This window comes from Natrix helvetica, assembly GCF_964273705.1.
Source record: "Natrix helvetica genome assembly, chromosome: 2".
NCBI classification, from domain to species: domain Eukaryota; kingdom Metazoa; phylum Chordata; class Lepidosauria; order Squamata; family Natricidae; genus Natrix; species Natrix helvetica.
This window is the reverse complement of record NC_138552.1, coordinates 205,928,188-205,941,904: the sequence shown is the minus strand read 5'-3', so window position 1 is coordinate 205,941,904 and position 13,717 is coordinate 205,928,188. Positions and strand designations below refer to the sequence as shown.

The window sequence follows — 13,717 nt, the reverse complement described above, 5'->3', positions numbered from 1 at the left end:
CTAGCTTTGCCACATAAAACAATCCTCCTATTGGTCTTATGGTAAATGAATGTAATAGAAATTCTAAAGTTAAGATCAGTGAAGTACAAATGGACAGGAAGTTAAAATGTCATTTGCATAAATGTCATAGCTTCACACAAGTTCCTATGAATTACATTGCAAAATAGTGCTTAAAAAAACCTTCAGAAAATAGGGAACATAATACATACAGTTTTGGCACCAGTCTTTTAATGGTCTGAGTAAGTTTTGAGATAGTTGTAAGGGTAGAAATGGGACTTTAATCCAAACTGGGCAAATTTAATTGGCCTACTGAAAGGATGATAAAAATAATGATTTTGAAGTGCTTTGAGCTATCAGAATTTACTTACAGAAGTATATAGTTCTCTAGTAATAGAAAAAGGATTCTGCAATTACTTCTGGCTATAACTTTCTGTGACATGTAAACAGCATTCCTTAGATCATGGGTGTCAAACTCGATTGCATCACGTGGGACTTTGCAGAGTCGGGGGTGGGCATGGCCTGCACATGATGCATCTGAGCTGCGGGCCATCAGTTTGACACCCCTGTCTTAGATGGTATCGAACTTGGGAGAAGGAGAATTGGGAGTCTCTTTCTGAAAACTTTAATTATCATGTAGATTTTGGCAGCAAGGTGGTTGTAGGAAGAAAGCCGTGTTAGTTTTTGGTGGCAAAAAAAGAGTTTGCTAGCATCTTTTCCAACTAATGAATTTTATTAAAAGCTTTTGTGGACTGCAGTTCACTGTCTCAGATGAGCTTACAAAAACCTACAAGTAGTCTTTGCTTATCCCCACTTATTCAGTGATGATTCAAAGTTATGGTGGACTTATTGGTCCTCTATGTTCTGGCTTTGCATTGTTCCTGTGATCATGTGATCACAATCCAGGCACTCGTGTGCCTGGGTTTGCGATTACAACATTGCAGAGAGCCACTTCAGGGGACCACCCTTTGTGACCATATCTATGGACTTCCCACAAGCAACGTCAATGAGGAAACCAACAGGAAAGGTTGCAAATTGCCCCAGTATGTTGCTTCCACTGCTGTTTTTCCTGAGAAGTCCACTACAGAAGGGATCCCCAACCCCTGGTCCGTGGATTGGCACCAGGCAAATCCAGAAATTGGACCACGCAAACAAGCCCCATCTGCAAGATGCAGGCAGCAAGCAAAACCCCTTCAGTCCACAGAAAGACCTCTCTTCACAGAACCAGTCCTTGGTGCCCAAAAGGTTGGGGTCACTGCACTATGGACTATGAGATCCCAGGGATCCCATATGCCTTAGTACCCTTTGCCTTCCTGCCTGCAGCTCTACTCTGCTCTTCCCTCCCATCGCCTCCCCAGACCATCTGTGGCCCCCATTGACTCCCATTTTCCCTAGTGCCCATCTGAGGCTCTCCCCACAGTGTCTGTACATCTCTGACTGCCCTCCTTATCTGACACTGCTGCCTCTTCCTGCATAGCCTTGGGTTATAATGGCAACAGGAGCTGCAGTAAGCAATATAGTCGAGTGATATTATGCTGCAGGTCCTACCTTAACTTATTTAATTTAGGAAGCTATTTGGAATAGGGTGCTGAATTTTTTATTTGAACATGTACATGCTGCTCTCGGAAACAAATATTTTCTCAGCATGGCTTAGAATCACAATAAACTAAATTAAAAGCTGCAACATAACATAATAAAACAAAAACTAATTAAAATATTTAAAACAGTCATAAAACAGCAGAAACAAGTTTAATTAAACAGGATCATTAAAAGTTAACATTCTGAGGTCTGGGAGAGTAAAATATTATTTGTCTGGCACCAAAGAGAATAAAATTATAACCTTATTAAATTGACAGTTTAATTGGAAAAGACATACAAGCAACTTTAAAGCTGTTTGGAAAAGTAAAGATAAACTGGCAAAGATCCCCTCAATTTTAACTTGAGTCCTGGTGGCCGTGCTGTTTCCTCCACAACAGAATAGAAGTGGTTCTGCCAATGCTTTCTCCTTCTAGCCAACACTCTTGAGATTGTCTAGTGGCTAAAATCTAAATGCTAATAAGTCTGACCCTGTCCCAAAGGTGGTTTTTCAAGAGGCAACTGGACTTTCTTGTTTTTCTTTGAAGACGTTTCCCATCCCAGACGCTTCAGTCAGAGTTCAGTCGTGGTGTTCAAAGAAAACCACGAAAGTCCAGTTGCCTCTTGAAAAACCACCTTTGGGACAACCATGACCTGAATGACTGAGAATCTCCATAGACAAGTCTGGCCTTGCTTAACTTTTGAATCCAGATAATAACTGAGACTTGAGGACAAGAGTGATACTAACCCAAGAGAATTGGTGGAGAAGAGAAGTTGAAAGGACATAACCAACCAGAAAATGACCATGCACAAATGTCCAGTTGAAAGAGGTTGCCGGGTGTACATCATTCCCTTGGAGTTTCACCGTTCACATTCCCAGTGAATGCTAATTTAGTTAATTTAAATTGCTTGGGAGAATGGCACTATAAACTTAAAAAAACTACTCAGAGTTCACTCCCTGAATGTCTGGAACTTTCTGCCATATCCCTCCCCCATATAACAACATTGTTATTTCTTCCCAGCTGAATTCACTGACTAAAGAAAAGTGGAATTAAGTCATATTTCTAGTAAAGCAGCTATCTATGCTTGTTCACAAGCTCAGTTCTAAATGTCCCTTTCTCATGATTGCTCTCCCAGAGATTGTGCTTCCTCTTCTTGGGATCTTGACCCATCTTGCTCTGTTAAGACTTCATCTGTCAAGCCTAAAAATTTGTCTGTGGCTTCTGATTTTGATAGCAATCAAGATTTCTTTCTTCTCAAGTTACACTTTTATTCTCCTTTCTTTGCTCTTTCTAGGAATTAAATAGATACTATTTTCGTTCTGCACCAGCCCTTAGCTAATTTGTGGTGCATTTAGATGTCATTATTCATTGGCTCTTAGTGCAATTAATTTACTTGTCCTTAACGTTCATTAAATCCAGCTAAGAATTATCTGGGTGATCTTTTCATTGGATGAAACCATATCAGCAGGTACTTTTTCATAATCGTCAACTAAGGTCATGCTGAACACAGAATTTAAATAATCCCAGTCTGTCAGGATAGTATATACCATTAGACAACCCATTACCAGTTGGGGCAAAGTTTCAGAGATATTTCCTTACTTAAACAGAGAAACAGAATGACCAAGTGTGGGCAAGGAACAGTGACTTCCTACTGGCTTCACCATTGAGGTTTCTTGTGGGACTATGGCAAGGAACATTGGAAGTCTTTATTTCCTTCCTTCCTTCCCTCCCCCCTCCCCTCCCCTTAGGCAAATGGCTGCTGTTGCCTGGGGGAGGGGATGAGAGATTGAGAGACTAGTTGGGAAACCCATCATGGAATATTAAAAATGAAAATCACATGAAAACCATATGCAGCAGCAGCCAGTGGCACTGAAAGAGCCAGATTCCCTGGCTCTTCAGGAGTGCTTGATTTTGGACACATTATGTAAGTTAGCCCATTTGAGGTATCTTGGTTCAAAACCCATTGCCCTATGATGCACTGTTTCACCCAGTTAAAAGTCATAATGAGAGTTTTAGTAGTATATAGATGACTAGTAAGCATGGATCAAAAATGAGAGGGTAAGTAGGTACCTTTAGGTCACTAATGAAGAAAAATAAGGTATGATAGACATTCTCTTGGTACCAAAGTAAGGGCCTTGTTTCAGGGCCTACGAATGCAATGGTACCGTGTTCATAAAACAGTCAAAAGCAATCTCAAGATGTTACACCTCACTGTTCCCTTTAGACTTTAATGGCGCCATCTTTTCATCTTCCCAACTTTTCATAATAAACCCATTTATTTGTACCGCATATGTGAGCAAATTTTCGAAGGCTTTGCTCTAGGCACTTGTTGTTTTATTAATTTATTTATACATGAGAGTTATTTTTATGCTCTCTCACTTTTTAATTTTATTTTTAAATAATGCCTATGAGGCATATATGGGGTTCAGAAGTATTTTTTAAAAATGATGCTGGTGGCTGTGACTGCAGCAAGCCAGTTTCTTGTTTTAATTCATTTTCAATTAAAAGAATGTTTAAGCCAAAATCAAATTGAACAGAAATCTGGTCAGTGCCCTGGGGTGTTTCTGTAAGACTATTAGTTCCCACAAGTCGTCTTGTTTCAATTTACAGAACTTATATCACTGCTTGTCTCATATAATGAATAGGCTGATGGCTATCTTATTTGTTTCATGTTCAACCCACTGCAATTTTATAATTTCCACAAAACAAGATTTGCCATTTTATTAAGCAATAATATTTTAAAAATAGTCTGAAAGAACCGTTTGCTGTGAAATATTCCCTAGGGATATTCTTTTCCAAAGAAAATCCATATTTCATTCAACTTTGTCACATCTTGGTTCACTTTGTAGCCAGTGGATTGTTTTAACTTTGGAATAGATTGGGAACGGGGCAGTCTGGAAACCAAACAGCTGCTAAGAAGATTACGGCATTAATATTTTGCCATCTCTAAAAATCTGAATTTACTTTTGCATAGCAATTTCTGGTTCAGTAACTATTGCATAGATTCCACATTATCAAAAAAAAAATGCTGATGTTCATGATGATTATCTGGTTTATATCAAAGTTGCTGGAAAGGATCCAAGATCATCACTTCTGTTAGAACACAGGTGTCAAACTCGCAGCGTCACGTTGCTGTCACGAGACATTTCGCGACCTTTCTCCCCCCCCTCCACAGAGCAGGGGATGAGCGTGGCCTGCACATGATACATCCAGCCCACGATCCACTCGTTTGACACCACTATGTTAGAACATATAACCAGAATATGTGTAGATGGTTTCTGGAAGCAATTTCCTTACTTCTGTATATATGCTTGTAAATCCACATTAGTAATTTTGCTTAAATTTTATCAGGCTCATGCCATCCCAGAAGGAACAGAAAATACTTTCATTTTTGACAAGACTCCAAAATTACCTCTGCTGCAGCCTCTTCAGAAGACAAACTGTTCCTTGTTAAAAGAATATAGGAAAGAATGCTGTTCTTTATTTCTATTTTGTTACTGAAAAGTAGCTTAAATACAGCCGATGGCTGTATCATAAGTATAACAATGCCTGCAGGGAATGCCCTCTTTCCATTTGCTGGAAAGTTGCCCTCTTGCAGGAATAAACTGCTGAGTCAGGGGTGAAGATGGATGGCAAACTAACTTTGCAAAGGAAGGGTGCTTACAATTTCTGCTGATTTCTTCCTTTCTTTTATGATTGATAAAGTTGAGAAGTGGCTGCTTGACAGTTACCTAAATCTGAAAGACAGGTTTTTTTGGCTGAAAGTGGGGTTTTTGTAAGAGTCTGTTCTTTAACAATGGAACATCCTACCAGATAGATGGTAATCCCCATCTTATCTTCTACAGCATACTACAGGTGGTCCTCACTAAATGACCACAATTGAGGCTGGCAAAAACTTCATCATTAAGCGACTGATCATTAAGCGACTGATATTAAGAAAAACACAAACACAAAACCACAACGGACTAATGATGTCAGTTCCAGAATCATTAAGAGAATCAGCCACCTTTAAAGTAGCATGTGATTGCAATTTGCAATTTTTACTAGCAGATTCTCCATTAATTATCAGACGCTTCCTATGATTGACAAATGTCAATCATGTGATTGTGGGATGCTGTGATGATAGCAAATGCTCACCAGTTGCAAAACGTTGAATTTCAATCATGACTGAGGGGACACCACAACAGTTGTAAATTATGAGGACTGGTTGTAAAGTTATTTTTACAATGTCACTGAAACTTTGGTTACTGAACAGGGCAACCATTTAGCGATGGAGGGCTACCTTGAAGGCTTTGCTTCATAAAGTTCCTTGAACTTTAATTTTTAAAAAACATTTCCTTGAAATTCACTATATGTTATCTTTATATTCCAGTTTTACTGTCATGTCTTACTTCATTGGAAATCATATTATAAATAAGATAAACAGTCCAGGGAAATTTTCAAACTGATAGCAAAAATGGCAGTTGATAACGTTCAATCTGAGCAGTGTATAAATTAGTATGATCCTAGATAATTGTTAATAGTGGCCCAGTTTTTCCACTATATATTGTATTGTATCTTGGTAAATTTTCGTAACAGCCTTCAGTACTGAAAATTGAAATATATATTTTTATCCTAGGTACTATCATTAGGGTAATTTCATGGAATGGAATGTTACTGTTACTTTTTATACTTCATATACATGGTGTAAAATGTACTTTTTCATTGTATTTTTTAAATTAAATATAGAATATTTGCTAGCCGTTATATTTAATGCTATGTAAAAGAGAAAAAATGAATATCTGTTGGCTGAACCTTTCAGTGGTATAGTGTGGCAGTACCAGATTGCTAAGGAAGACACTTTTCCAACATTTGAAAGCTCTTTGAAATTTAACACTTCTGCAAAATTCTAGTCTTCTTTTGCCTTATTGTTTTCATTTTTATTGCAGCGTGTAAAACAATGTTAAAATGATAATATATCAACATGAATTTTATTTTCCTTTGAACAACAGTACATAATTGTAGAACTGTTTTCACACAGAGATAAGTCATTCTGTTGCTTCTTTTCTTGATGTAAAACAACACGGTAATCTTTACACATCTCTAAGATTTTTTTCCCCCATTTTTTTTTCTCTTTACACAACTTGCTGCAATGGAAGCATATTGCAAGAACATATCAATGCTGGTATATTACATCTACTTACATTATTTAAGAACAGTAAATGGAAGAAAAATAAGTTATTTAAATATACAGAAAGTGCAACTTTTGTTAGTTGTTACATAACTTGCTTATTTTTTTTTTATTCCCAAATAAATTGCATTTAGGGGTTTAGTATGGACAAAATATGTGGCTTAAAAATAATACAATACATATGTACAGCTATGACTTGGTGAACTGACCTTTATTGCTGCACTACAGTTTGCATAAATAAGATTAATGAGGAGTTGTGCTCTGATATTTTTATTTACAGCATTGCCACTTGCACCCAAAGGCAAACTTATAATTAGAACAATTCTCAGGAGGACCGTGACGCATGTATTGCTGCCTCTTTGATAAACTGCTGGTTAAAAACCATCCTCTATTATATTAACATGGTCCTACCTGTCCGTAGAATATCAATACAAGAGTCTAGCTTAATGTTAACAGCTTCTAACCTAGGGGGTTCTTCTATATCACCTAGACTTTCTCTGCAACATGGAAATACTAAATGATTTAACACTTTTTCAGAATCAATATGAATACCGGGGAAATGGTCAGCAGTTACGTTAGTTTAATACTATGTAATCTCTAGGCATAAGGATTGTGTGTATGTGAAACAAAAGAATAAACAACACATTAAAATTATTTTTAAAAAGTATATAGAACCAGCAGAACCATTTGTGCACTTCTGTTCTCAGTTTAACAATTTGTATCCTTCCTAATGAATATACTTCTTGAGATGTATAAAATATTTATTTATTTTTCTCATTCTGTAATTCTGTAAATGTGAAACCTTAATGGCATTATTTATACCCTGACAGTTTACTGTGGCTGTCTTCCATCTTCCACTGGATCTAAACCGTTTGTGGTAATATCTTTTTTAGAAAATCAACTTCTACAGTATATTACAAATAAATGAGAATTCCAGCTAATCTTACAAGCTTATAACCACACAATCTACATGCGGAGCACATCTCTCTGCATATATAGTCACCCATTAATTTAATTAAAAAGTAATAAATTTGTACATGAGAAGAAATGTTCACCACACGCCTTTTTTCCCTTTAATGAGTAGAAATCTTTAATCACTTTTGTGCTTGTCAGAATAATCTAATAAAATAGTGAAGGTTGGAGGGTTGTTTTTTTTTTTTTTAGTAAAACTCCACAAATACCTGATACATTAAAGTCTGTAAGAGAAAGATACCTGGTGAGAAAGAGTTCTTGGAAAGGCAGAATTATGCTTTGCAGAAATGTTCTTAGCTGAATATTGCATTTTTTGAAGTTGTAAAATATTTTCTGTTTGTAGAGGTAATGCAATGGGAGGCACAAAGAGGTGATGAGAAACTATCTGAAATCAAGCTTCATGTTCCCAGGCTTAGACTGAGTCCATTACATCTTCAAACTATTGGGGCATTACTTATCCTGAAAAGCCTTTATTATTATAGCTAATTAGTAGTTAGTAGGTACTACTGGACAATCGAAGTGTCAAACTTATTTGGTATATAATATGCCCGATCATGTACAAAAATAAAATTTATCTATATTCACAGAAACAAGGAAGAGATTTTACATTGTATAGTTTAATAGTTTTAGTAAACAAGAACATGGTACCACAAAGAAAAAAAAAACCAGTTTGCTCCAGCAACCCATTGTAGTAAACATTTCAATATCTAATAACAGACATGTTTAGCTACTCTTACAGGAACTATAGCTTGAGAGTTCCCTCTACCCCCAAAATCTCTCTGAAGTAGAATTATTTTTCTGATTCTCTGGATGATGAGTGATATTTTGCTTATTCAGCCAATTAGGTTTTCTTTGGGGCAGACGGAACAACCCATGTCCCATTGATATGGTCAGGATACCAAGTCAAAGCTGCAGCAAACCGAACGACAATGCATCACAATACACAAAACTGCAATTAACATGGAAAAGCATTTTATCATATTTATATATATATCTATGTACATACAAAAGGCAAAATATCTTTCAGCCTTTTAGTAATGCCAGCAAACATTAACAGTTATAAACATCTTGTTAGCCTGAGAACTAAAGTCTGCAATTTCAAAAACAGCAACTTTACACAAGGAGATGTTGTGAGATATAGGAAATCTTTAAAATAAGCTTTTGGTAAATTAAAACTGCAACAATGAAAGATCTTGTAAATCTGAAGGCTGGTAAGTAAACTGCTCAAAAGCATTTTAAGGCAAATTAAAACTGGCTACTAAATAGAACTTTTATTCTAAAGAAATGAGATTTTAAAAAATTGGTAAGTTGCAATGAAGATCAGCTAAAAGATATAAAATTCAGAACTCTGGCCTAGCTACTGTCAGATGGAAATCTGTGGCCCTCACCTGTTGGTCCATGCCTCATCTTCTGTTTATGGGGAAATTCTAAAGATATGTGTTCCTCAACTCTGACCTTCTAGGAAACTATATTGGGAAAGTAGAGCTTTATTAATATATATTTTTATATAAATTGCTGAAATGAAAAGGATGTGGAAGGAACCTCTATTATAGAAACAGAACTAATCTTTAATACATTGTTGTGATTACATTTTACCTCAGTAGGATATATAAATTTGAATTAAAAATCCTTAATGGTTAGCTATGCTTTAGCCTTTGAATAGAACCAAAGTATCTAGAGATCTACAATTTGCTACCCCCTTTTCCCAAAAACTGAAGATGTTTGTTGTTGACTTTTCAAGAATGTAGAACTTTTTTTGTAATGGCCAAAAGCAAGGCTAAGACTCCTTAGCAAACGAAAACTATTGCTTGTGACTTTTCTTTGAATAAAAATACTTCCCTGTTGTGGACAACTGATACTACAGTTTTATATGAAGAGGGATGAAACTTCAGCCTTCTCCAGGACCCGATTTGCCTGTTCCCAAAGCTTTTTCTGGGGCAATTAATAATGAAATTGCTTTTAAAAGAAATGATAGGTTTTCCAACAGAAAAAAAATACTATATTCCAGAATGGGTTAAATTGTCTCTGGATTCAGAAGTCTCGCTGCTGCTAAAAGCTTGCTTATATGCCTCTCTTCAGTGATGCCAGCCTGATGAAGTGACGTTTGTGAGAGAGAAGGCACTTTACTTAAGTCATTGATTCCTGCAGCTCTGAGAGAGACTGAGTACATTGGGAGGCCAACAGAAACTAGCCAATCAGTTATGGAAGAGATATTTCCAGGTGATACAGGTTTTCGGCAAATTTCAGTGAGGCCACCACTTGGAATCTGTAACAAAAGAAAAAACAATTCAAGCTGTTGTTTGGCCTTTTCTCTAATTTGAAGAAAAAGCAACATCAATTTGTTCCATGTATAAAGAAGCTGCTGGGATTATTGAATTCAATCTGAATACATATTATCTTCATATCAGCGAATGTGAGAACATATGTCAGTTTTTCTTGTGGGGAAATGGCATAGTTAGAGCACTACATTAATTAGTCTTTGAATATTTTTTTCCAGAGTTATTTGTGATGCGTTCCTTAAACTAAATAATGCATCCAAATTCTTGTACACTTATAGTAGCAATAACAGTTAAGCTTATATACCATTTCATAATGCTTTGCAGCCCTCTCAAAGCAGTTTACAGAGTCAGTATATTGTCCCTAACAATCTGGGTCCTCATTTTACCGATCTTGGAAGGATGGAAGGCTGAGTCAACCCTGAGCTGGTGAGAATCGAATTGCTGGCAGTCAGCAGAATTAGCCTACATTAGTGCATTCTAACCACTGCGCTACCATGACTCTTAGTAAAGAGTCATCTGGAATTCTACTCTAAATAGTTATCTGCTTCTTGCCATCAGCTTCTAACAGTTCCTGCGGAAGCAGCAAGTTAAATAAGAGAAAACATCAAGAAGTCTTTAAACGCAAGGATGCCAGTGATACATTGGGAACAATTTCTGTGCTGGTTACACAGTGTTGGTAGAGGAGACTGATAGGTAGCATGTAAGCAAAGATTCCACCATCTATCAAGGAAAATGACACAGCTGCCAGTAACTTTCTCTCAGTCCTTCACTAGTACTGCAGAGGTTGAAGGTTGTCACCACTGTCAAAAAGACAAAATCGGCTAATTTTATATGAGCAGGGTTGTTGTTTTTTAAAAAAATGAAAAGATAAGCAGCATTTTTTAAAATATTCAACCTGTTCAAGGTTTCCCCAATCTGCAATTCAAAGTGGCAAAATATCAAAGGGACTTAAGGTTTTTCTTTGCTTTTATCGCAGGCCCTTGAACTTGCCACAGGGGATTTAATATTTATTTTATTTAGCCTATTGGCAAATGCATGGACTTACAGTAGTTCAAATATTAATATCCAGTCCACCCAGCCATTCAAGGACAGGGTGGTCTATATTGAAAAAAAATCAGATATTGGGCCGGTGTTAGCTCTTGATGGACATTCAGACACAATGTGATGGCTATTTTGTCGAGGAGCACCACAGTCAGACTGAGGAGTAGAGACAATGATTTCATGAGATTTAATGCTGACTTACGGCCATGCGGTGCTGCTTTCTCAGCTGCTTCACTCGTACTTGGTCCAGGTTTGTAGCAACATCCTTTTCAGAGTGATCTAAATCTTCAGCATATCTTTGCACCAAAGGTTCAGGAATCCCGCAACGGCCATGCTGCAAATGTCCAGATGACAATTCAAGTTATAATGAAATAAGCAAAATTCTATTTAACAAAAGTGTTCCTTCTGATATTAAGTAATAGTTCCTTAAGAAATTATAAGAAGTTTAACTTGGTGACTATCTTTTCCATATATTGCACATCTATATTTATGATGGTCATGGTTGTCCCAAAGATGTTTTTCAAAAGTCAGCTGGACTTGGTTTTTCAGATCTTTCAGAACTGAAGAAGCTTCCTGGATGTAAAGCAAAATGTTTTCAAAGAAAAACCAAGAAAACACAGTTGCTTTTTGAAAAGCACCTTTGGGGTGTTCCTTAAGAAGCCTTAAAAACCACTGCCGTAAACTATTACTCTCCAAGTGTATTTCTCATAATTTCCATGCAAACGGGTGTTATGAGTGTTACATTCAAAACATTTGAAAGGCGTGATATTGTGAGATGCTGGTCTTGACGAGAACATTGGTGTAAAGGGTCTCCACAAACAAAATCAAAGCAAGCAGACTTCACTATACACTTAACTTTATCATTAAGATTGATGGATCTAAGATGTCCCTGTATAGCCAATTTGGTGTAGTAGTTAAGGCATCAAATTATAAACTGGGAGAGTTCTAGTCCCACCATAGGCACAGAACCAGTTGGGCGACCTTGAGGCAATCATTGTTTCTCAGCCTTATGAAGCAGGCGAGGGCAAAACACTTATGCAATTTTGCAGAGGAAACAGCAGGGACTTGTCCTGGTAGTAACTAGGGGTCAAAGCTGATTTGAAGACACCAAAAAAGAGATGTCATTAACTTTGCTTCATTGAGTCTGTTCCAAACAATATGCAAGTGAATATGATTTGTTGCTTTGATAAAGGCTATATTTATATATTTATATATAAATAGTGGCCTTTATTGGTAGGCCATTATGTGCTGCCATACAGATTATATTCATTACATGAAAACTACATAAGAGTTCGGATTTGCAACTTGTTACATTTTTGACATACAGTAGTTCTCACCTTGATAATTACTAATATTCAAAATGAAAATCTTTTAGCAGAACAGTGAAAATTGTTTAGTATAGTGTATGGATCCGCCAAATGGCTTACTATATTCACTCCTGGAACAGAGAATATCTACTTATGAGTACTAAAATACATGGATGCATTTGGGGTATGATACAAGACATTCTAAAGGTGAAAAGAATTGAAAAGGTATTCCAAAGAATGAACATTAGCAAAATTTAAATTTTCGGCTACCTTATCAGAATAGGGCTCCTCTGTAAGATCAATATCTTCAGACTGCAGCTTATTTTCTATCAACATTTCAAGATCCAGTCCTCTATTACAGGATGTCTTCCTCACTGAAGAAGGATCGAGTTTTAACACATGTTGCTGGACACTAGCTGTTTCTGGAAGGTCGGACAGCCAAGGAGGCCTTATGCTGGAAGGACTTTTGGGTTCCTGATCAGGGAATGTTCTGCATGCAGTCAGTTCATGGGAACTGGAGGAGCCCTGAAGGGTAACTTTTTTTGCTGGCAAAGACGGTACATCTGAACAAGAAAGAGTTGAGGGGAGATGACAGTGTCCATTAGAAATGCGTTCTCTGTTTTTTTTTGCAGGGACTGGCGGTGGCTGTGAAGACATTTTGGGTAGCATTTTTGCTTCACTCATGTCCTTCTGATCAGTTTCCACATTTTCTTTGGAGATCAAAGTATTAGCTCTTCCAAGATCATGGGTGCTTTTTTTACAACTTTCAAAAGGAGTCCAGGTCATACCATGGGACAGAGAAGATGTCCGAGCATCACAGTTCTCGGGCAAACGCTGAGGGAACATTCTTGTAGAAGGCATGGTTGCTGACAAGTGGAGTTCCTTTCTCTTCCCCTTAAGGGCATCAACAACCTCTTTTCTTTGATTAGCCATTGACAGTTTTATCGTCTGCCCACTGCCTTCAGACTCAGTTGGTTTTTTTGATGAATCCGGAGGTAAAGTATCCACTGATTTTATACTACCAGTGCCAATATTTCCATGAAGGTCTCCGAGAGAATGGGATCTTGGCCACATTGGCATATTTGGTGCTCTTTCTAAAACTTCCCAACTTCGGCAGACACCAACTGGCAAACTTCTACCTTTCTTCTTGAGATCCATAGCTGCTGGCAGCTTGAGACGGTTTTTTAAGACTGGATGCACACAGCTGAACTGGGTTTTCTTTTCTTTCTGATAAGCTTCCGTTGATTTACTTAAGGGTAGACTTGGAAAATTCACCAGTGGGTTTCGGTGGAAATCTTTCAAATGATATTCACTGGCTAATTTTGAGGGCAGGAGACAAGGCTGTCGTATTTTAGCTGAAACAAAATGAAATAA

At 37.2% G+C, this 13,717-nt stretch overlaps 1 protein-coding gene and 1 long non-coding RNA gene across 3 annotated transcripts in view; one reads left to right on the top strand and one right to left on the bottom strand.

Moving 5' to 3' along the window:
- The window catches only part of LOC309388409, a 37,213-nt gene extending 24,105 nt beyond the window's left edge, over positions 1-13,108 (top strand). The window contains exons 2-3 of the long non-coding RNA XR_014174774.1: positions 12,705-12,875; positions 12,976-13,108. This is a non-coding gene — a long non-coding RNA (uncharacterized lncRNA). The remainder of the gene's footprint in view (positions 1-12,704; positions 12,876-12,975) is intronic.
- Positions 6,528-13,717, bottom strand: part of SASH1 (SAM and SH3 domain containing 1) — a 161,493-nt gene continuing 154,303 nt past the window's right edge. For both annotated transcript variants that reach the window (XM_081945640.1, XM_081945641.1), the window contains exons 18-20: positions 12,614-13,698; positions 11,239-11,370; positions 6,528-9,982 (exon numbers count right to left, since the gene is read on the bottom strand). In XM_081945640.1, the coding sequence (XP_081801766.1) occupies positions 9,731-9,982; positions 11,239-11,370; positions 12,614-13,698 (1,469 nt within the window). In that variant the 3' untranslated portion in view covers positions 6,528-9,730. The remainder of the gene's footprint in view (positions 9,983-11,238; positions 11,371-12,613; positions 13,699-13,717) is intronic.